The 15,662-nt window shown below is 41.0% G+C and overlaps 2 protein-coding genes across 5 annotated transcripts in view; one reads left to right on the top strand and one right to left on the bottom strand.

Moving 5' to 3' along the window:
* Positions 1–15,662, top strand: part of LOC127435324 (copine-8-like) — a 359,118-nt gene that overhangs the window by 110,421 nt on the left and 233,035 nt on the right. The window contains exon 3 of one of the 4 annotated variants that reach the window (XM_051688725.1): positions 12,582–12,809. The exons of the other annotated variants lie outside the window; for them this stretch is intronic. Coding sequence (XP_051544685.1) covers positions 12,772–12,809 — 38 coding nt within the window. The 5' untranslated portion in view covers positions 12,582–12,771. The remainder of the gene's footprint in view (positions 1–12,581; positions 12,810–15,662) is intronic. 4 annotated transcript variants of the gene reach the window in all.
* LOC127435349 (formin-2-like) overlaps positions 12,888–15,662 on the bottom strand; it is an 89,198-nt gene continuing 86,423 nt past the window's right edge. The window contains exon 2 of the mRNA XM_051688779.1: positions 12,888–15,421. Coding sequence (XP_051544739.1) covers positions 13,933–14,634 — 702 coding nt within the window. The 5' untranslated portion in view covers positions 14,635–15,421 and the 3' untranslated portion in view covers positions 12,888–13,932. The remainder of the gene's footprint in view (positions 15,422–15,662) is intronic.

Here is a 15,662-nt window from a genome sequence, read left to right as displayed (position 1 = left end):
TTAATATAAGGGAGTTGTGAGGCCTGGGTTGCTTAGCAAGTAAAGATGCTGACTATAACAACTGGAGTCACAAGTTCAAATCCAGGGCGTGCTGAGTGACTCCAGTCAGGCTTCCTTAGCAACCAATTGGCCCGGTTGCGAGGGTGGGTAGAGTCACGTTGGGTTAACCTCCTCGTGGTCACCATAATGTGGTTCTCGCTCTCGGTGGGGCATGTGGTGTGTTGTGCGTGGATGCCGCAGAGAATAGAGTGAAGCCTCCACATGCACTAGGTCTCCGCGGTAATGCGCTCAACAAGCCACGTGATAAGATGCGCAGATTGACGGTCTCAGACATGGAGGCAACTGAGATTCATCCTCCGCCACCCGGATTGAGGCAAGTCACTACGCCACCACGAGGACTTAGAGCGCTTTGGGAGGCTTGTCACAGTGGTGCCAAAACCCAAGATATTTGGAGGAGGAAAACGTAGTGGATGGGATATCAAGATGACCCAGAGGCATTCCTTGAGCTCTTCGAGCGGATGGTGGGAGCATGGAACTCAAGCAGAGACTGATGTTGGGCTTGGTGGATGCTGGCGAGGGTCTTGAATACTTCAGCCAGGTGCGAGGACTCCATGATGATGTTTTCTTCCTCCAAATATATTTTCTTCCTCCAAATATCCCGGGTTTCGACACCACAGTGACAAGTCTCTTGCTCTCTTTGTGAGGGAGAAAGCGGGAGTCTTAATTTCTACACATTTTTCAGTGTAACAATAATGCTTTTCAGACATATACTGCATACACACATGCACACACAGCTTTGTGCATATCTCCCTCTCCCCTCCGGTGGTCTGGATTGCCCTTTTATCCCTCTCCAGCTCTCACTGCAACACAAAACAGCTGTTAGAGATAATTTCCCACAGGTGTCAATCTCTACTGCTCTTCCTCTCCCAGCCTCACTCTCCACAGATGTCACTCAGCCACACCCACATCAACACAATTATATACAGAAAGCGAGCAAAGAACACTCCCTTTATAATCACTGAAGCTGTCAATCACTTTGGTTCAACGTGAACTCACTGTTTGTGTTCTGCACTCTCACCAAACTCCCATTATAAGCAATGAAGCTGTCTACACTGCACAATAAATTTCTTATTTACATTGTTTCTACACCTTTGTTGTTTATAACGAGATCATTTGTGAGAGTCCAGCAGCAGAACTCAGTCTGTTAGCACGAGATGAGCGGATTTTTCTGCGCCAGTGCGCCGGCAACTTCAAATGAAATGTCTCTGATTAGCTGTTGCATTCATGTGCTCAACATGTCTGTGATTTTTGAAAAATAAACATTGTTATTTTGTTATATTAATAATGCATATGAAACACAATTCTCAGTTTTGGGAAGTCCGGACTCATTTCCGTGAATCAATTCGTTCAAACTGTTCTTTTCAATTATTGCAGTTGTTTTACATCAGCATTTGTCTTTCTATATTTCGATCAGAGATGGTCAATGTTGTTGTCAGTGAAGAACATTCTGTTTATGCTTAGTTTTTTTAATAATTTCATTTTCCAACAATAGTTTTAAATTAAGTTTCCATCTCTCAGTTTAACTTTGATTAGCAAAGATGAATTTGGCATTTAATGTTAACATGTGAAGCAGCCATCTGTGTTTTGAAAGTTCATTTATGATACAAAAAATCTTGAAGAAATGTTTCATAATTTTGAACCAATCCTAAAGCAATCAGATAAGTATCCCCTAAGAATACATTAAGATCCTATTGGATAAACTGAAATTGTATTATTTCATTAACAATCTATTAGCATTCCTTTAGGATTTTTTTTTTCTTCTTTTAAAAATTATGCCTGTAATAAAGAGCCATATATGACACTTTTTTATCGTACTTTTATTACAGTAGAAGAATAAACAGCTTTGTGACACCTGGGGCATTTGGGTTATGAATGCATCTTGTAAAACTGGACTGTTTTCTCTATATAGCTGTCTGGAAAATGTCAGAACTGGCAGTGGTTTAAAAACTTTAAAGAAGATTCTTCAAATATAAATTCAGCATCTTGGTTCATTAAAATGTACTGCCTGGTTCTTGAACCAATAGGTCTTGGCCTGGATCTGGGTCTTGAAGGGTCTAGTCTTGGTCTGGATCTGGGTCTCTAGGGGTCTAGTCTTGTTCTAGTCTAGGTCTGGGTCTGGGTCTCGAGGGGTCTAGTCTTGGTCTGGGTCTCTAGGAGTCTAGACTTGTTCTGGGTCTGCGTCTCAAAGGGTGTAGTCTTGGTCTGGGTCTTGGGAGGTCTGGTCTTGACTGCAACAATACAGCAAAGCCCTAACAACAATCCTGAACAACTTAGCAACCAACTAGCAACCCTTAGGAAAATCGAAAGTTCATGGCAATTTGCCGCAAACTTGCCGCTAATTCACCACTGATAATTTTCACATGCAAATGAGCTTTGCGGCAAACTTGCGGCAAATTGTCCATTGTTGCCAAAGGTTTACCGGAGGTTCACCACCAGCGAAGAGCTGCAAAATTCTAGCAAACATTTACAATGAATCAAAAGCTCTTTGGCATATGAAAATACAAGTGGCAAATTTGCTGCAAGTTTGCGGCTAGTTTAGATTGTAAGTAAGGGAATGCCCAAGCAACAATTTAGAGCACCCTAGCAACTGCATAGCAGCAAGCCAGTCTGAACACCTTAGCAACTGTAGAGCAACACCCTAGCAACCACCAAGAACTACATAGCAACAAAACAGCAATGCCCTAACAACCACCCAGAACACCTTAGCAACCAACTATCAGTGCCCAAGTAACCAATTAGAACATGCTAGCAACAAGCTAAAACCACTCAGAACACCTTAGCAACTGTAATGTAATGCTCTAGCAACCAACCAGAACACCCTAGCTACCACCCAGAACTCCACAGCAACAACACAGCAATGCTTTAACAACCACCCAGAACACCCTAGAAAAAAACTATCAATGCCCAAGCAACCAATTAGAACATGCTAGCAACAAGCTAAAAACCATTTAGAACACCTTAGCAACTGTCACGGTCCTGTCACCTTGTCAGGTTAGGTTTCTGTCTGACGGGACCATGGCATTATCATCCCCTTTCTGTCTCGTGTTTCGTGTATGTTCTTTGTGTGAGCGCACGGGTCCGGTTTCAAATCAAATCAAATCAAATCAAATCAAATCACTTTATTGTCACACAGCCATATACACAAGTGCAATGGTGTGTGAAATTCTTGGGTGCAGTTCCGATCAACATAGCAGTCGTGACAGTGATGAGACATATACCAATTTACAATAACATCAAATGAACACAACGCAATTTAAACATCTGTTATACATAATTAAACTCAACTTAAAACATCAAATTAACACAACACAATTTAAACATCTGTTATACATAATTACACTCAACTTAAAACATCAAATTAACACAACACAATTTAAACATCTGTTATACATGGTTACCGCTGTATGTGTGTTACCGCCTTGTGCTCTCCGGTGATGTCATGGTCCTGTCACCTTGTCAGGTTGGGATTTTGTCTAACGTGGCATCAGAGTGGTATCATCGTTCCCTGTTTGTTTTGTTCCAAGCGTGTCAACATTTTTGCCCTCATGTGTTTCAGGTGCCACTGGAACGTGAAATAAGTATTTTCATGGGAACCCTGATTGTTTCCATGGGAACGCTGATCATGGCAACTTTCGAGTGACACCTGTCCCTTGTTTGCTCATGCCTATATTAATCCCCTTGTGTGTCATGTCTGGCACTGGATTGTTAAATGTAGTTAGATGCTGAATGTTTAATTTTGCTCAGGGTTGACTGAGTTTTTGAACACTGTTGTTTGATTTTGAGTACTAACCTAACTCTCTCTGCCTAGTTGGTCCTGTCTCGTGTATCTGTTGGTTTCCCGCATGTCGGGTGTGTGGTTGCCTTCCAGTTTTGCTGCGTGTCAGATGGTCTTCCATGGAGGATACCTCATATATCCCGCATGTCGGGAGTTAAGGTCGCCCATCTCTGCTGGGCGTTGTTCTGCACTTCACTGAGCTTTAGCGGAGGATTCTACGAATATGTTCCACAACCCAGTGACTGCCCATATTTGTTGTAAATAAATCCTTTGAACTGTTCCTCTGCTCTTGGGTCTGTTTGTCTAACTATCGCTCATTACAGCAACTGTAGTGTAACGCTCTAGCAACCAACCAGAACACCCTAGCAACAAAACAGCAACACACTACGGACCACTCGGGAAACTTTACAAACCACACACCTAGCAACCACCCATACTGGTAACAGTACAACAATGCATTATTGAACACTCAGAACGCTTAACCAACCACATAGCAATAGCTTAGCAACTGCCTAGCATGTACATAGTAACACCTTGCATAGCTATGAACTAAAAACCATTTAGAATACCCTACCAGTCACCTAGCAACATCTTAGCAACAACACCTTAGAACGCCATGATAACTGCATAGCATGCCCTGGCAAGCCACACCCTAGCATTATGTTGGTGACTTTTGCACGGGTAAACGCCACTCACATTTTCTTCAGTAAATGTAAAAATTTTGTTATTCTTTAAATCTGTTCACAAATTAAATCCCACAATTCAACCAACCTGTTGCTCTGTATCTGTCTTAATATCCCATGTTATTTACAGTACATACATGATAATGCTAGCATTATATACATACAGTATGTCATTATGTGGATACGCAGTTAGCAGAACATGTGCAATATGTCAGCACTGGCGCGCTGTAAAGTGCTTATTGAAATCTGCATGCGTTTGTGTGATAGACTGACAGATTCGCTTCAGTACATGTGCTGCTATAAATAGTGTTTGGAGTAGGAAGCCTTATGCGTTTAGTCAGAGTGGGTAAATGGGACTGTGTGTGTCCCTTCAGGGTATGTTGATTGTGTGGGCAGACAGCAGACCACGCTACAGTCTGCTGTGAAAGCTGTGTTGAATGTCATTACACTGTATTTATTCACCATCACATCTATTCTGTCTTGTGTCTCGTCATTGGAGAGAGCAAGAGTGGATGTTTGTATTTTGCTATTTTCTAATCTTTATAGTGGATTTCATTAGTTGCATTTTATCAAATTGGTGTGAAATGGCACTGATAAAATTAATTGTATTTCAGATCACATTATAAGACATGTTTACAGTATGTCTGTTCCAAAACCTAGTAAGCTGCCTACATAAACTTTAAAGCCTTTGGGAAGGCTGTTTTCTAAAGGTAGACAGTAACATTATGCCGCCTTTTAAGAAACCTTGTTTTGGCCAAATTGTATTGCCAGAATATAAGAGATATCGCAGCTTTTTACATAGGTGCATCATAGGTGCGCACTCAATAATTAAGCTAGTTCAGTCAAATTAAAAATGTATTATTTTACCCATCATTTGTTTGTGCTATGTATTTTTTATGCTTATTACAGTACAGGCATAATGCATTTTTATGCCATGTTGTTCATAACAGTTGTCAGTTGAGGGCGCTATTTTACTACTGATGTTTTTATCAACCGTTTCTGCTCTCAATAAACCTAATTTTGGTATCTTTGGAGTTCGGGGTTTTGGAAAGTGGCTAATTCAACGGCTCAGTCTCGTGGAAGCAGAATTGCTGAAATCTCTTACAGCACTTTTAAGATTCTCCATTTCGAGTACTGCATTTCAAGTATTGCATTGTTAGCTAAGCAACATTTTAATGTCGAACTATTGAAATCAGATGTGAGGAGCGCTTTGGTGTGACGTACACAGTTGCTACTTATTTAGAGTGTTCCAAATTAGTCACTTAAGAAGCTCCATTTCGAGTTCTGCATTTTGAGTATTGCATTGTTAGCTTAGCGACATGCTAATGTAAAACTATTGAAATTAGACGTGAGGAATGCTATTGGTATGCCAAACAGAGTTGTTGCTCATTTAGATTGTTCCAAATCAGTCACTTAAGAAGCTTCATTTCGAGTATCCCATTTCGAGTATTGCATTGTTAGCTTAGCAACATGCTAATGTCAAACTATTGAAATCAGACATGAGGAGCGCTTTGGTGTGATGCACACAGTTGCTGCTTATTTTTTAATTTGTAATTTTTGAGTTTCTCCCCTTTTCTCCCCAATTTGGTATGTCCGATTCCCAATGCGCTCTAAGTCCTCGTGGTGGTGTAGTGACTCGCCTCAATGTGAGTGGCGTAGGACGAATCTCAGTTGCCTCACTGAGACCATCAATCCGCACATCTTATCACGTGGCTTGTTGAGCGTATTACCTCGGAGACGTAGTGCGTGGAACCCCACGCTATTCTCCATGGCATCCACGCACAACTTAACACGCGCCGCACCGAGAGCAAGAACCACACATTATAGTGACCATGAGGAGGTTACCCCATCTGACTCTACCCTCCTTAGCAACCAGGCCAATTTGGTTGCTTAGGGGACCTGGCTGGAGTCACTCAGCATGCCCTGGATTCGAACTCACGACTCCAGGGGTGGTAGTCAGCGTCAATACTCGCTGATCTACCCAGGCCCCCCCAGTTGCTGCTTATTTAGAGTGTTCCAAATTAGTAAATTAAGATGCTCCACTTCGAGAATTGAATTTCGAGTATTGCATTGTTAGCTTAGCAACACGCTAATGTCAAAGTATTTAAATCAGACGTGAGGAGAGCTTTGGTGTGACACACACAGTTGCTGCTTATTTAGAGTGTTCCAAATTAGTCACTTAAGATGCTCCATTTTGAGTATCGCATTTCAAGTTTTGCATTATTAGCTTAGCAACATGCTGATGTCAAACTATTGAAATCAGACATGAAGAATGGTATTGGTATGACACACAGAGTTGCTGCCTAAAGTGTTCCAAGTTAGTCACTTAAGATGCTCCATTTCAGGTATCACATTTCAAGTTTTACATTGTTAGCTTAGCAACATGCTAATGTCAAACTCTTAATGTAAAATTGTTTTAATTGCGTCTCTCATGCACTTCACATAAGGAGTGCAATTTGTAAGGTGTGCAGAACTGCTGCCTATGTAGAGCGTTCCAGATCTACCACCTATCGCCTTTTCAGTTAAGATTTTGTCTTAGAAGGCAGCTGTCTAGGCAGTAGACAACGAGGCAGCTCACTAGGTTTTGGAACAGACCTTCGAGTGGTGTGATTTTTGGGAAAACTCAGGAGGAGTTTCTTATTAATGGTTTTGGAGTTGAGGCTTGAGGTTTGAACCTAACCGTCTGGTCACACATTCTGTTTATGTGTCCTATGAATGAGGCTTTGTACTTGACTGCTGGTCAAGGCTTTTCAAGTCCATTTGGAAAGTCTGAGATGGAAATTTTGAATCACAGTGCTTTCTAAGGTTATAAAACATACAGTGAATTAGTGTAGCCCAGCTAAAATATGTTAATTTTAAGATAGATGTGCCTATACATACTATATTATCCTATGTCACTATTTATTCCACCTCCGACTTATTTTAATTGCACACCTATATTGCATCTGAAATAACCAGCTGTCTTCATCAAGTCTCATAACAGTTTGACGTCTCATGACTGCTCGGGTACACCTGTATTAATGAATAAGCTTGTGTCCTGTTGCGTCCAGTTTACTGCATCAGGAACACAATAGACCAAAAATCGATATGAGATGAAAAATACAAACCAGGACAAGAATGTAAGATAAAGGCATTGACTTTAACTGAAAGTACAGTGATATCTATTGTTAAAAAGTGACATTTGATACAGACTCCTAGTCTATTTGACATCAGAGTTCATTTTTTCATTTGGTGTAATAGCTGTTTTCCAAATTCAGGTGCACACCAAGGAACCGCTCCCTTTTGAAAGGTTGAAAACCTTGAAAATATCGATCTGGGATTAGATTCATGCTAACTCCAATACGGTTGTAATGAAAGTAATCATGCCTTATTAGATGTGAACTTACGTATAAATTGCTTATACTGCCTTGCAAAGGAAAAATGAAATAACTACGCGAACACTGAAACTAAGAAAAATGTTACTTGGCTTTAGTATAGAGTTTGTAGTTACCACAATTTTCACATGCAGTTCTTCTTAATGTAAGCATAGTGCCTGTCACAGGACAGATCCATCCTGGTCTCATAGAATCATGTTACTATAACTACATTTTTGCAAAATGATTTTTTATTTGATATCATTGTACTTATCAAGGCAGTTTCCTGGTGAAATGAACACCAGAGGTGCTACAACAGCAATGACTTTTATTCCCTGTCACACAAATCACAAATTAAATTGAGATTATCAGTTTATAAACAATTCCTATAGCGAAATACTTTGTTAGCCAACATATTTTAAGATTACTATATTTGCATTACCTAACCAACTTATGTACATTTACAAGCTTATTTAACTGCACTTGCAATGCAGAGGTCTACAGTATGAGTCCTGAAGAGCACGCGAGTCGACACGTATGGCGAAAGTGTCTTAGAAGCACCACAAATAAACATGGGTGCTTCAGCAATTAAGTTTTTTAGCTCACATTTGCTTTTTATGACACTGTTGGTTAGGTTTAGGTTAAAGGTTTAGGGTAGGGAGTTAGGTTTTGTTGTTTTAAAACTCAATTGAGCATTAACCTTAAAAACCTTATTTTGTTTGGGAAAAAATGTTACTCTCTTTTAATGCAACATTTCACCTTGGAACTGCCATGACTCATAATGAACCATATAATATAACTTTTCAAAAATATTGATAGAGTCAGGTAAGTTTCATGAGATCAGAATGACATCATAGTCTTAGAACCTGATTTTGGTCATAACTCAGTTAGGTTGGAATTAGAATTATGGTGCAGTTGTGTGCATGTTAAGTTTGGTAGTTAAACCAAAGGAACACAAATTAATTTAAAACAGTTTCCATTTTTCCTCCAGAGTCATTATCTAGTATAGGATGTTTGGTAGTATAAATGCATACGGTATGGATTAAAGTGTCTGTACATTCACCATAATATGTAAGGAATTTTATAATGGAATTAGCCACATTCTACCACTATTATAAGAAGGATAAATGACAAATAATGAAATTATTTGTCTGAATAAAATTCTCCACCATTAAAATTGTAATACAATGGCTCGTTGTATTCGTTCACAATTTATATTATAATTAGCTTTAATAAGGGAATTATGATTAATTCACTTATTGGAGTAATACTATTCTCATGGCTTATTGAAAATAATATCACAAATATTTTAGATATAGTTCGAGCTTTGGAGCACAGATCTTTGAAAAATCAAGTAACGAGATTATTTATCAAAATATACCACAATCAAATTAACTTTGAATACAAACAAGACTTTATTGTTAATCTAACATAAAACTAACACATATACAAACATGAAAAATGGATTGTAAGTGAACTGTAACAGAGTAACTTGAATAGAAATGATCTGTTCAGAGAAAATGAACTTTATGGAGTCTATAGAAAATGCCTTGAGAACCATTGATACTTAATTCAGTCTAACTCGATTTGCAATAAGGTAATTATATTAGAGAGACACCAGTACTTTCGGTAAAAGTCTGGAGATGTACTTTCCTTGCATTGCTTTGATTCTTCAGCTCTGTCAGTAGAAAGTTCTGGTTGTTCTGTCGATGTTTTAGACCTCTGTTAAGATCGTGGATGTCAGGTTGTTGCTGGAATGATGAAGCGGGCTTTGAAAGGAGGCCTTACCTGGACTCTACATTGTATGGAACTTGAGGGGCGCCAGAGAAGGCTACAAGCCACGAGGGCAAGAGCGCGGAGGATGAAGAGAGCTGAAGAGGAAGAGAGCAAGAGCAAGAGAGTGCGTTTGTCCGAGGAGGGGAGACTTTGTACTGTCGAAGTTGACCACACCCCAAAGGTGTCTTGAGCCAATCAGAAGTGTCTTTTGCTGGGTCACATAATAATTTGTCTGTCCCTATTTCTGAAGGGAATTAATGTTTATTTGTCTGTGAAGACTCCCATTTCCCGTTCAAAAATTACATGTTTTAATCATACATTTTATATATTTCGCATACAACTGAATATATCAACAATTAATTAACATAAACATTCCTGAAATGCAGAAAGAATCTCAACAATAGTAAACATGATGTGCTTTATCATGAATGGTTATCATTCTAGTAATATGACATGAATAAGACAAGATTAAAGATTATAATCATCAATTTGTCAGTTAGCAAAGTGATTACAGGCCATAACAACATCATTTTCAGAATTATCTAGCAAGGCTAAGTACATTTTGGTACAAAAAGGTAGATTCTGTGCATTTTAGAGGGTTACGTCAGCAAAATGACTGTGACTTTGTGTAAAATGTTCATGGATTAAGATGAGATGTCTCAGTATTAGAATTGTGTTGTCCATTGCAAACATGAGGGTCTCATAAGGGAGTCTGCTTTAGCTCTGTGTATTGGTAATGTTTTTTTTATTTTTTTTTTGTTTCTTTTTAGCATGTGATACAGGAAATGCCTCATGCTCCCTTATTGGCCTAATTTAAGTGTAGCAAATTGTTTATAACGAAGATGTAGATTTCATGGCATGGGGGGTTTCTTCAGAAAAGTAGTCTTCAAGTCATGTGAATAATTATTATCATGAGTGTTTTTGGGTATATGCTATCTGGACAAGCCTCCTTTGTTCGTTTTTATTGGCCAGATGTGGTTCATCTCAGACTCCTTGGCACCAGCAGAGCAGAGTCTTCAATTTATGATGTTGAGGAATTTTGGGTTAAAAGGTTGGGTTTTCCTGGACCCCCTCCCTTGTTTTGTGACAGTTACATTTTAGTCAGATGTAATAAACTTTTCATTTAGCTGGGCCATACCAGACTTTAGGGTGCCATTTTGGAATTCTCTTATGGTTTTAAGGAATGCTTTTCTGGTGTGGGCTGCAGGGCCTCTGTATTATTCTCCTAATAATTGTCCTGCCTTCAGTCACTACACTTGCTACAGTGCTAAACATCTGCCACTTGCACTCATGGTGGTATGTACCTAAGAGACCCTCAGCATTGCCCAAAGTCTTATGAGAGCCTCAATTAGGAATAAGTTTCTATGAGATGATGAAAACATTTTTCAGAGAACTTTTGAGGGTCAATTTGACGTAGACCAACGCATCACACTAAAAAAAAAAAAACCTTTATGCTAGAATGTACCAAGGAGGCAAGGGGGATATTCCTCTGTGGCAGGGTCGTGAAGAAGTTCAAGATAGAAGGAAAAAAATGGATGGTGCTAAGTATGGAAAACTCCTGAGGGGAAAACCTGCTGCAGTATGCAAGAGGATGGGGGCTTTGAGTGTGGTTCATATCCACAGGAAAATGACCCCACACATAGTGCTTAACATGCAAAAGAGCCACACTGTAGTGCCTTAAAACCACAAATAGTGATGTCCTGGAGTGCTCCACTCAAAGTCCAGACATCAATCCAGATAAGCATTTGTGGAATGAGTCAAAATTGCCGTTCACAAATGGTCTCCCATCCAACTTGATGGAGCTTGAGCAATTTTGCCAAGAAAAATGATTAAATGATTGCCCATTATGGTTTAACCAAAGAAACTCAACAAGAGAAGATTCTACAAATTAGAATATACTGTAACGATTCAAGGAATGCATGGGCAAGGAGGAATCTGGGACAGGCACATAGACATTTATTTACATACACACTTTTCACTGTTAATACTCCCGCTGCCCCTCACTGGAATGCTAGACCGGTGTGGCACACAGGTGGAACTCATTCACCACTTTTTTATTGTAATTTTGTTTTAAACCAAAATTATCAGTTTCTCTGGATTTACAATTTATAGGTATGTGTTTGAGTAAAATTAACATTTTTGTTTTATTCTATATATATCAAGCAAAATACAGGGTTATCCTGGAAGAAAACTTGCTTCCTTCTGCTTTGACAATGTTCCCCAACTCTGAGGATTGTTTTTTCCAGCAGGACAATGCTCCATGCCACACAGCTAGGTCAATCAAGGTGTGGATGGAGGACCACTGGATCAAGACCCTGTCATGGCCAGCCCAATCTCCAGACCTGAACCCCATTGAAAATCTCTGGAATGTGATCAAGAGGAAGATGGCATGGCCTGGCGAGACAGGATGTGGGGTGTGGCCTAGCGAGGCAGGGCGTGGAGCAGGAGACCAGGGCAGAACCAGTGGCCAGCGAAGTGGTTTCCAGGAAGAGAGCGGGTCTGGCGGTTTGGGTAGCCACAAGCCATCAAACAAAGCTGAGCTGCTTGAATTTGAGCTCTTCTAATTTTCTGAACTCTTAAAAAGTAAAAACATTAGTATTGTGTTGTTTAAAAATGAATTTGAGCTTATTTTCTTTGCATTATTCGAAGTCTGAAAACACTGCATATTTTTTGTTATTTTTACTAGTTTTTAATTTCTGCAAACAAATGCTCTAAATGACAATATTTTTATTTGGAATTTGGGAGAAATGTTGTCAGTACTTTATAGAATAAAACAAATGTTCATTTTACTCAAACACATACCTATAAATTGTAACATGTAGGCAGGCTGTAGACACAGGAGCAGACAAAGATGATGAAGTGTGAGAACCCAAGTGCAGTTTATTTACATGAGTGATATCCAAATACGTCAGTGATTCCTCTGTCCCCTGGCAGACGGTAATGGCTCCTCCACTTCCTGGCAGATGGCAGCGGTTCCTCTGGCTCCTGGCAGATGGCAGTGACTCCTCTGTCATCTGGCGGATGGCAACGGCTCCTCCTCCTAGGGGATGGCAGTGGCGAGGACTCCACGACAGCTCATCCTTCCACCTTCCCGTGAATCGGCACCAGTGTAACGATTCAAGGAATGCATGGGCAAGGAGGAAGCTGGGACCGGCTTAACAAGCACGTAGAAATTTATTTACACACACACTTTTCACTGTTACTGTTAATACTCCCACCGCCCCTCACTGGAATGCTAGACTGGTGTGGCACACAGGTGGAACTCATTCACCACTTTTCTTCCCAGCCTTGCTCTGCCCAGACACCACTCGGCCGCGTCTTGCTCGCCACATATACGTAACACATTTAACTGCCGCAATGCAACGTATTTTTGATTGAAACAGAAGGTTATTGTAATTTTGTTTTAAACCATCAGGAATTGATTAGATCATGAATGTTTATATTATTGGTGAATATTAATTTCCCCCACCCATGTCACTTTGATTACATCAGAGGAATTTATGAATTAATATGTTAAAGGAATATTCCAGGTTCAGTATAAATTAAGATTAATTGACAGCATTTGTGGCATAATGTTGATTACCTCATAAAATATCGTCCCTCCTTTTCTTTAAAAAAACAAAACAAAACAAAAGGCAGAAATGTGGGGTTTAAAGGCAGAAATGTGAAGCTTATCATTTTATAAAAGCATTTACATATTTTTTTATGTTAAAAAGTGTTTATTATTTGAGCTGTAAAGTTTAATTTGTTGTTTTAGGGTTTACGGCATTACGCAGGGAAAAGTCAAAATTATGCTGTAGTTTGAGCTTAACTTGCATTAAACCTGGAATGTCCCTTTAAATAGGGAAATTAAAAACCCTATAGCAGGGGTGTCAAACTTATTTTAGGTCGATGGCCAGATTGGACTAAGCATCACTGTATGAGGGCCGAACTGTTAGTAGATGTGTATATACTGTATATACGGCTCTGGAAAAAATTAAGAGACCAATGCAAAGTTATCATTTTCTCTGGATTGACTATTTATAGGTATGTGTTTGAGTAAAGTGAACATTTTTGTTTTATTCTATATATCAAGCAACGTACAGGGTTATCTTGGAAGAAAAGTTGCTTCCTTCTGCTCTGACAATGTTCCCCAACTCTGAGGATTGGTTTTTCCAGCAGGACAATGCTCCATGCCACACAGCTAGGTCAATCAAGGTGTGGATGGAGGACCACTGGATCAAGACCCTGTCATGGCCATCCCAATCTCCAGACCTGAACCCCATTGAAAATCTCTGGAATGTGATCAAGAGGAAGATGGAATGGCCTGGCGAGACAGGATGTGGGGTGTGGCCTGGCAAGGCAGGGCAAGGAGCAGGAGACCAGGGCAGAGCCAGTGGCCAGCGAAGTGGCTTCCAGGAAGAGAGCGGGTCTGGCGGTTTGGGTGGCAGCTCCAGGAAGGGAGCAGAGTCAAGAGACCTGGGAGGCGGCCACAGGACATGGTCAGGAGGCCTGGGAGGCAGCCACAGGACAGGGACAGGAGGTATAGGGGGCAGCCACGGGACAGGGTCAGGGCCAGGAGCCCTGGAAGGCGGCCACAGGACATGGTCAGGAGACCTGGGAGGTGGCCACAGAACATAGTCAGGAGGTATAGGGGCAGCCACAGGACAGGGTCATGGCCAGGAGCCCTGGGAGGTGGCCACAGGACATGGTCAGGAGGCCTGGGAGGCAGCCACAGGACAGGGTCAGGAGGCCTGGGAGGCTGCCACAGGACATGGTCAGGAGGCCTGGGAGGCAGCCGCAGGACAGGGTCAGGAGGCTGTGGAGGCGGCCGCAGGACATGGTCACGAGGCCTGGGAGGCTGCCACAGGACAGGAACAGGGTCAGGAGGCAGAGGCTCTGGGGGCAGAGCCGTGGAATTCTCAGGGATTGGCCACAATAGGGGAACAGTCTTGGTGGCTGTGAGCACAGGCACTGGAAGGGTAACAGTCTCCATGTTCGTGAGCATGGGCAGTGACAGGAGAACAGCCTTTGTGGTCGTGGATGCCAGCAGAGACTAGGGAACAACCTCTGTGGTCATGAACATGGGCAGAAACTGGGGAACGGCCTTCGTGGTCGTGAGCACTGGCAGAGACTGGGGAATGACCTATGTGGTCGTGAGCACTGGCAGAGGCTGGGGAATGACCTCTGTGGTCGTGAGCACTGACAGAGACTGGGGAATGGTCTTCGTGGTCGTGAGAATGGGCTGTGACAGGGGAGTAGGAGCGCTTATTCTCTTCTTTTGCTTCCGGATGGCAGTGTTAGGCTCAGAGATAGATGTGGGAACATGGCAAGGTGGGGCTGCTTGACTAGACATGGCAGGCGTAGTGGTTTCGTTTGACATTAACCTTTTCTTTTTGTTTTTCTGTTTCAAAAGTGGCTTTTTCTATGCAATTCTTCCCATAAGGCCTGCACCCCTGAGTCTTATCTTTACTGTTGTACATGAAACTGGTGTTGAGCGGGTAGAATTCAATGAAGCTGTCAGCTGAGGACATGTGAGGCATCAATTTCTAGAACTAGAGACCCTGATGTACTTATCCGCTTGTTCAGTTGTTCAGTTGATCTGGCCTTCCACATCTCTTTCTGTCCTTGTTAGAGCCAGTTGTCCTTTGTCTTTGAAGACTGTAGTGTACACCTTTGCATGAAATCTTCAGTTTTTTTTGGCAATTTCAAGCATTGTATAGCCTTCATTCCTCAAAACAATGATTGACTGATGAGTTTCTAGAGAAAGCTGTTTCTTTTTTGCCATTTTTGACCTAATATTCACCCTAAGAGATGCCAGTCTATTGCATACTGTGGCAACTCAAAAACAAACACAAAGACAGTGTTAAGCTTCATTTAACAAACCAAATAGCTTTCAACTGTGTTTGATATAATAGCAAGGTATTTTCTATTACCAAATTAGCAATTTAGCTTGATTACTCAATGATAAGGTGTTGGAGTGATGGCTGCTGGAAATGGGCCCTGTATAGATATAATCAAAAATGACTTTTTTCA

The sequence above is a fragment of the Myxocyprinus asiaticus genome, chromosome 45 (genome assembly GCF_019703515.2).
Source record: "Myxocyprinus asiaticus isolate MX2 ecotype Aquarium Trade chromosome 45, UBuf_Myxa_2, whole genome shotgun sequence".
Taxonomy (NCBI): Eukaryota; Metazoa; Chordata; class Actinopteri; order Cypriniformes; family Catostomidae; genus Myxocyprinus; species Myxocyprinus asiaticus.
The sequence above is the reverse complement of the archived record's forward strand: the minus strand, read 5'-3'. Positions and strand labels throughout refer to the sequence as shown.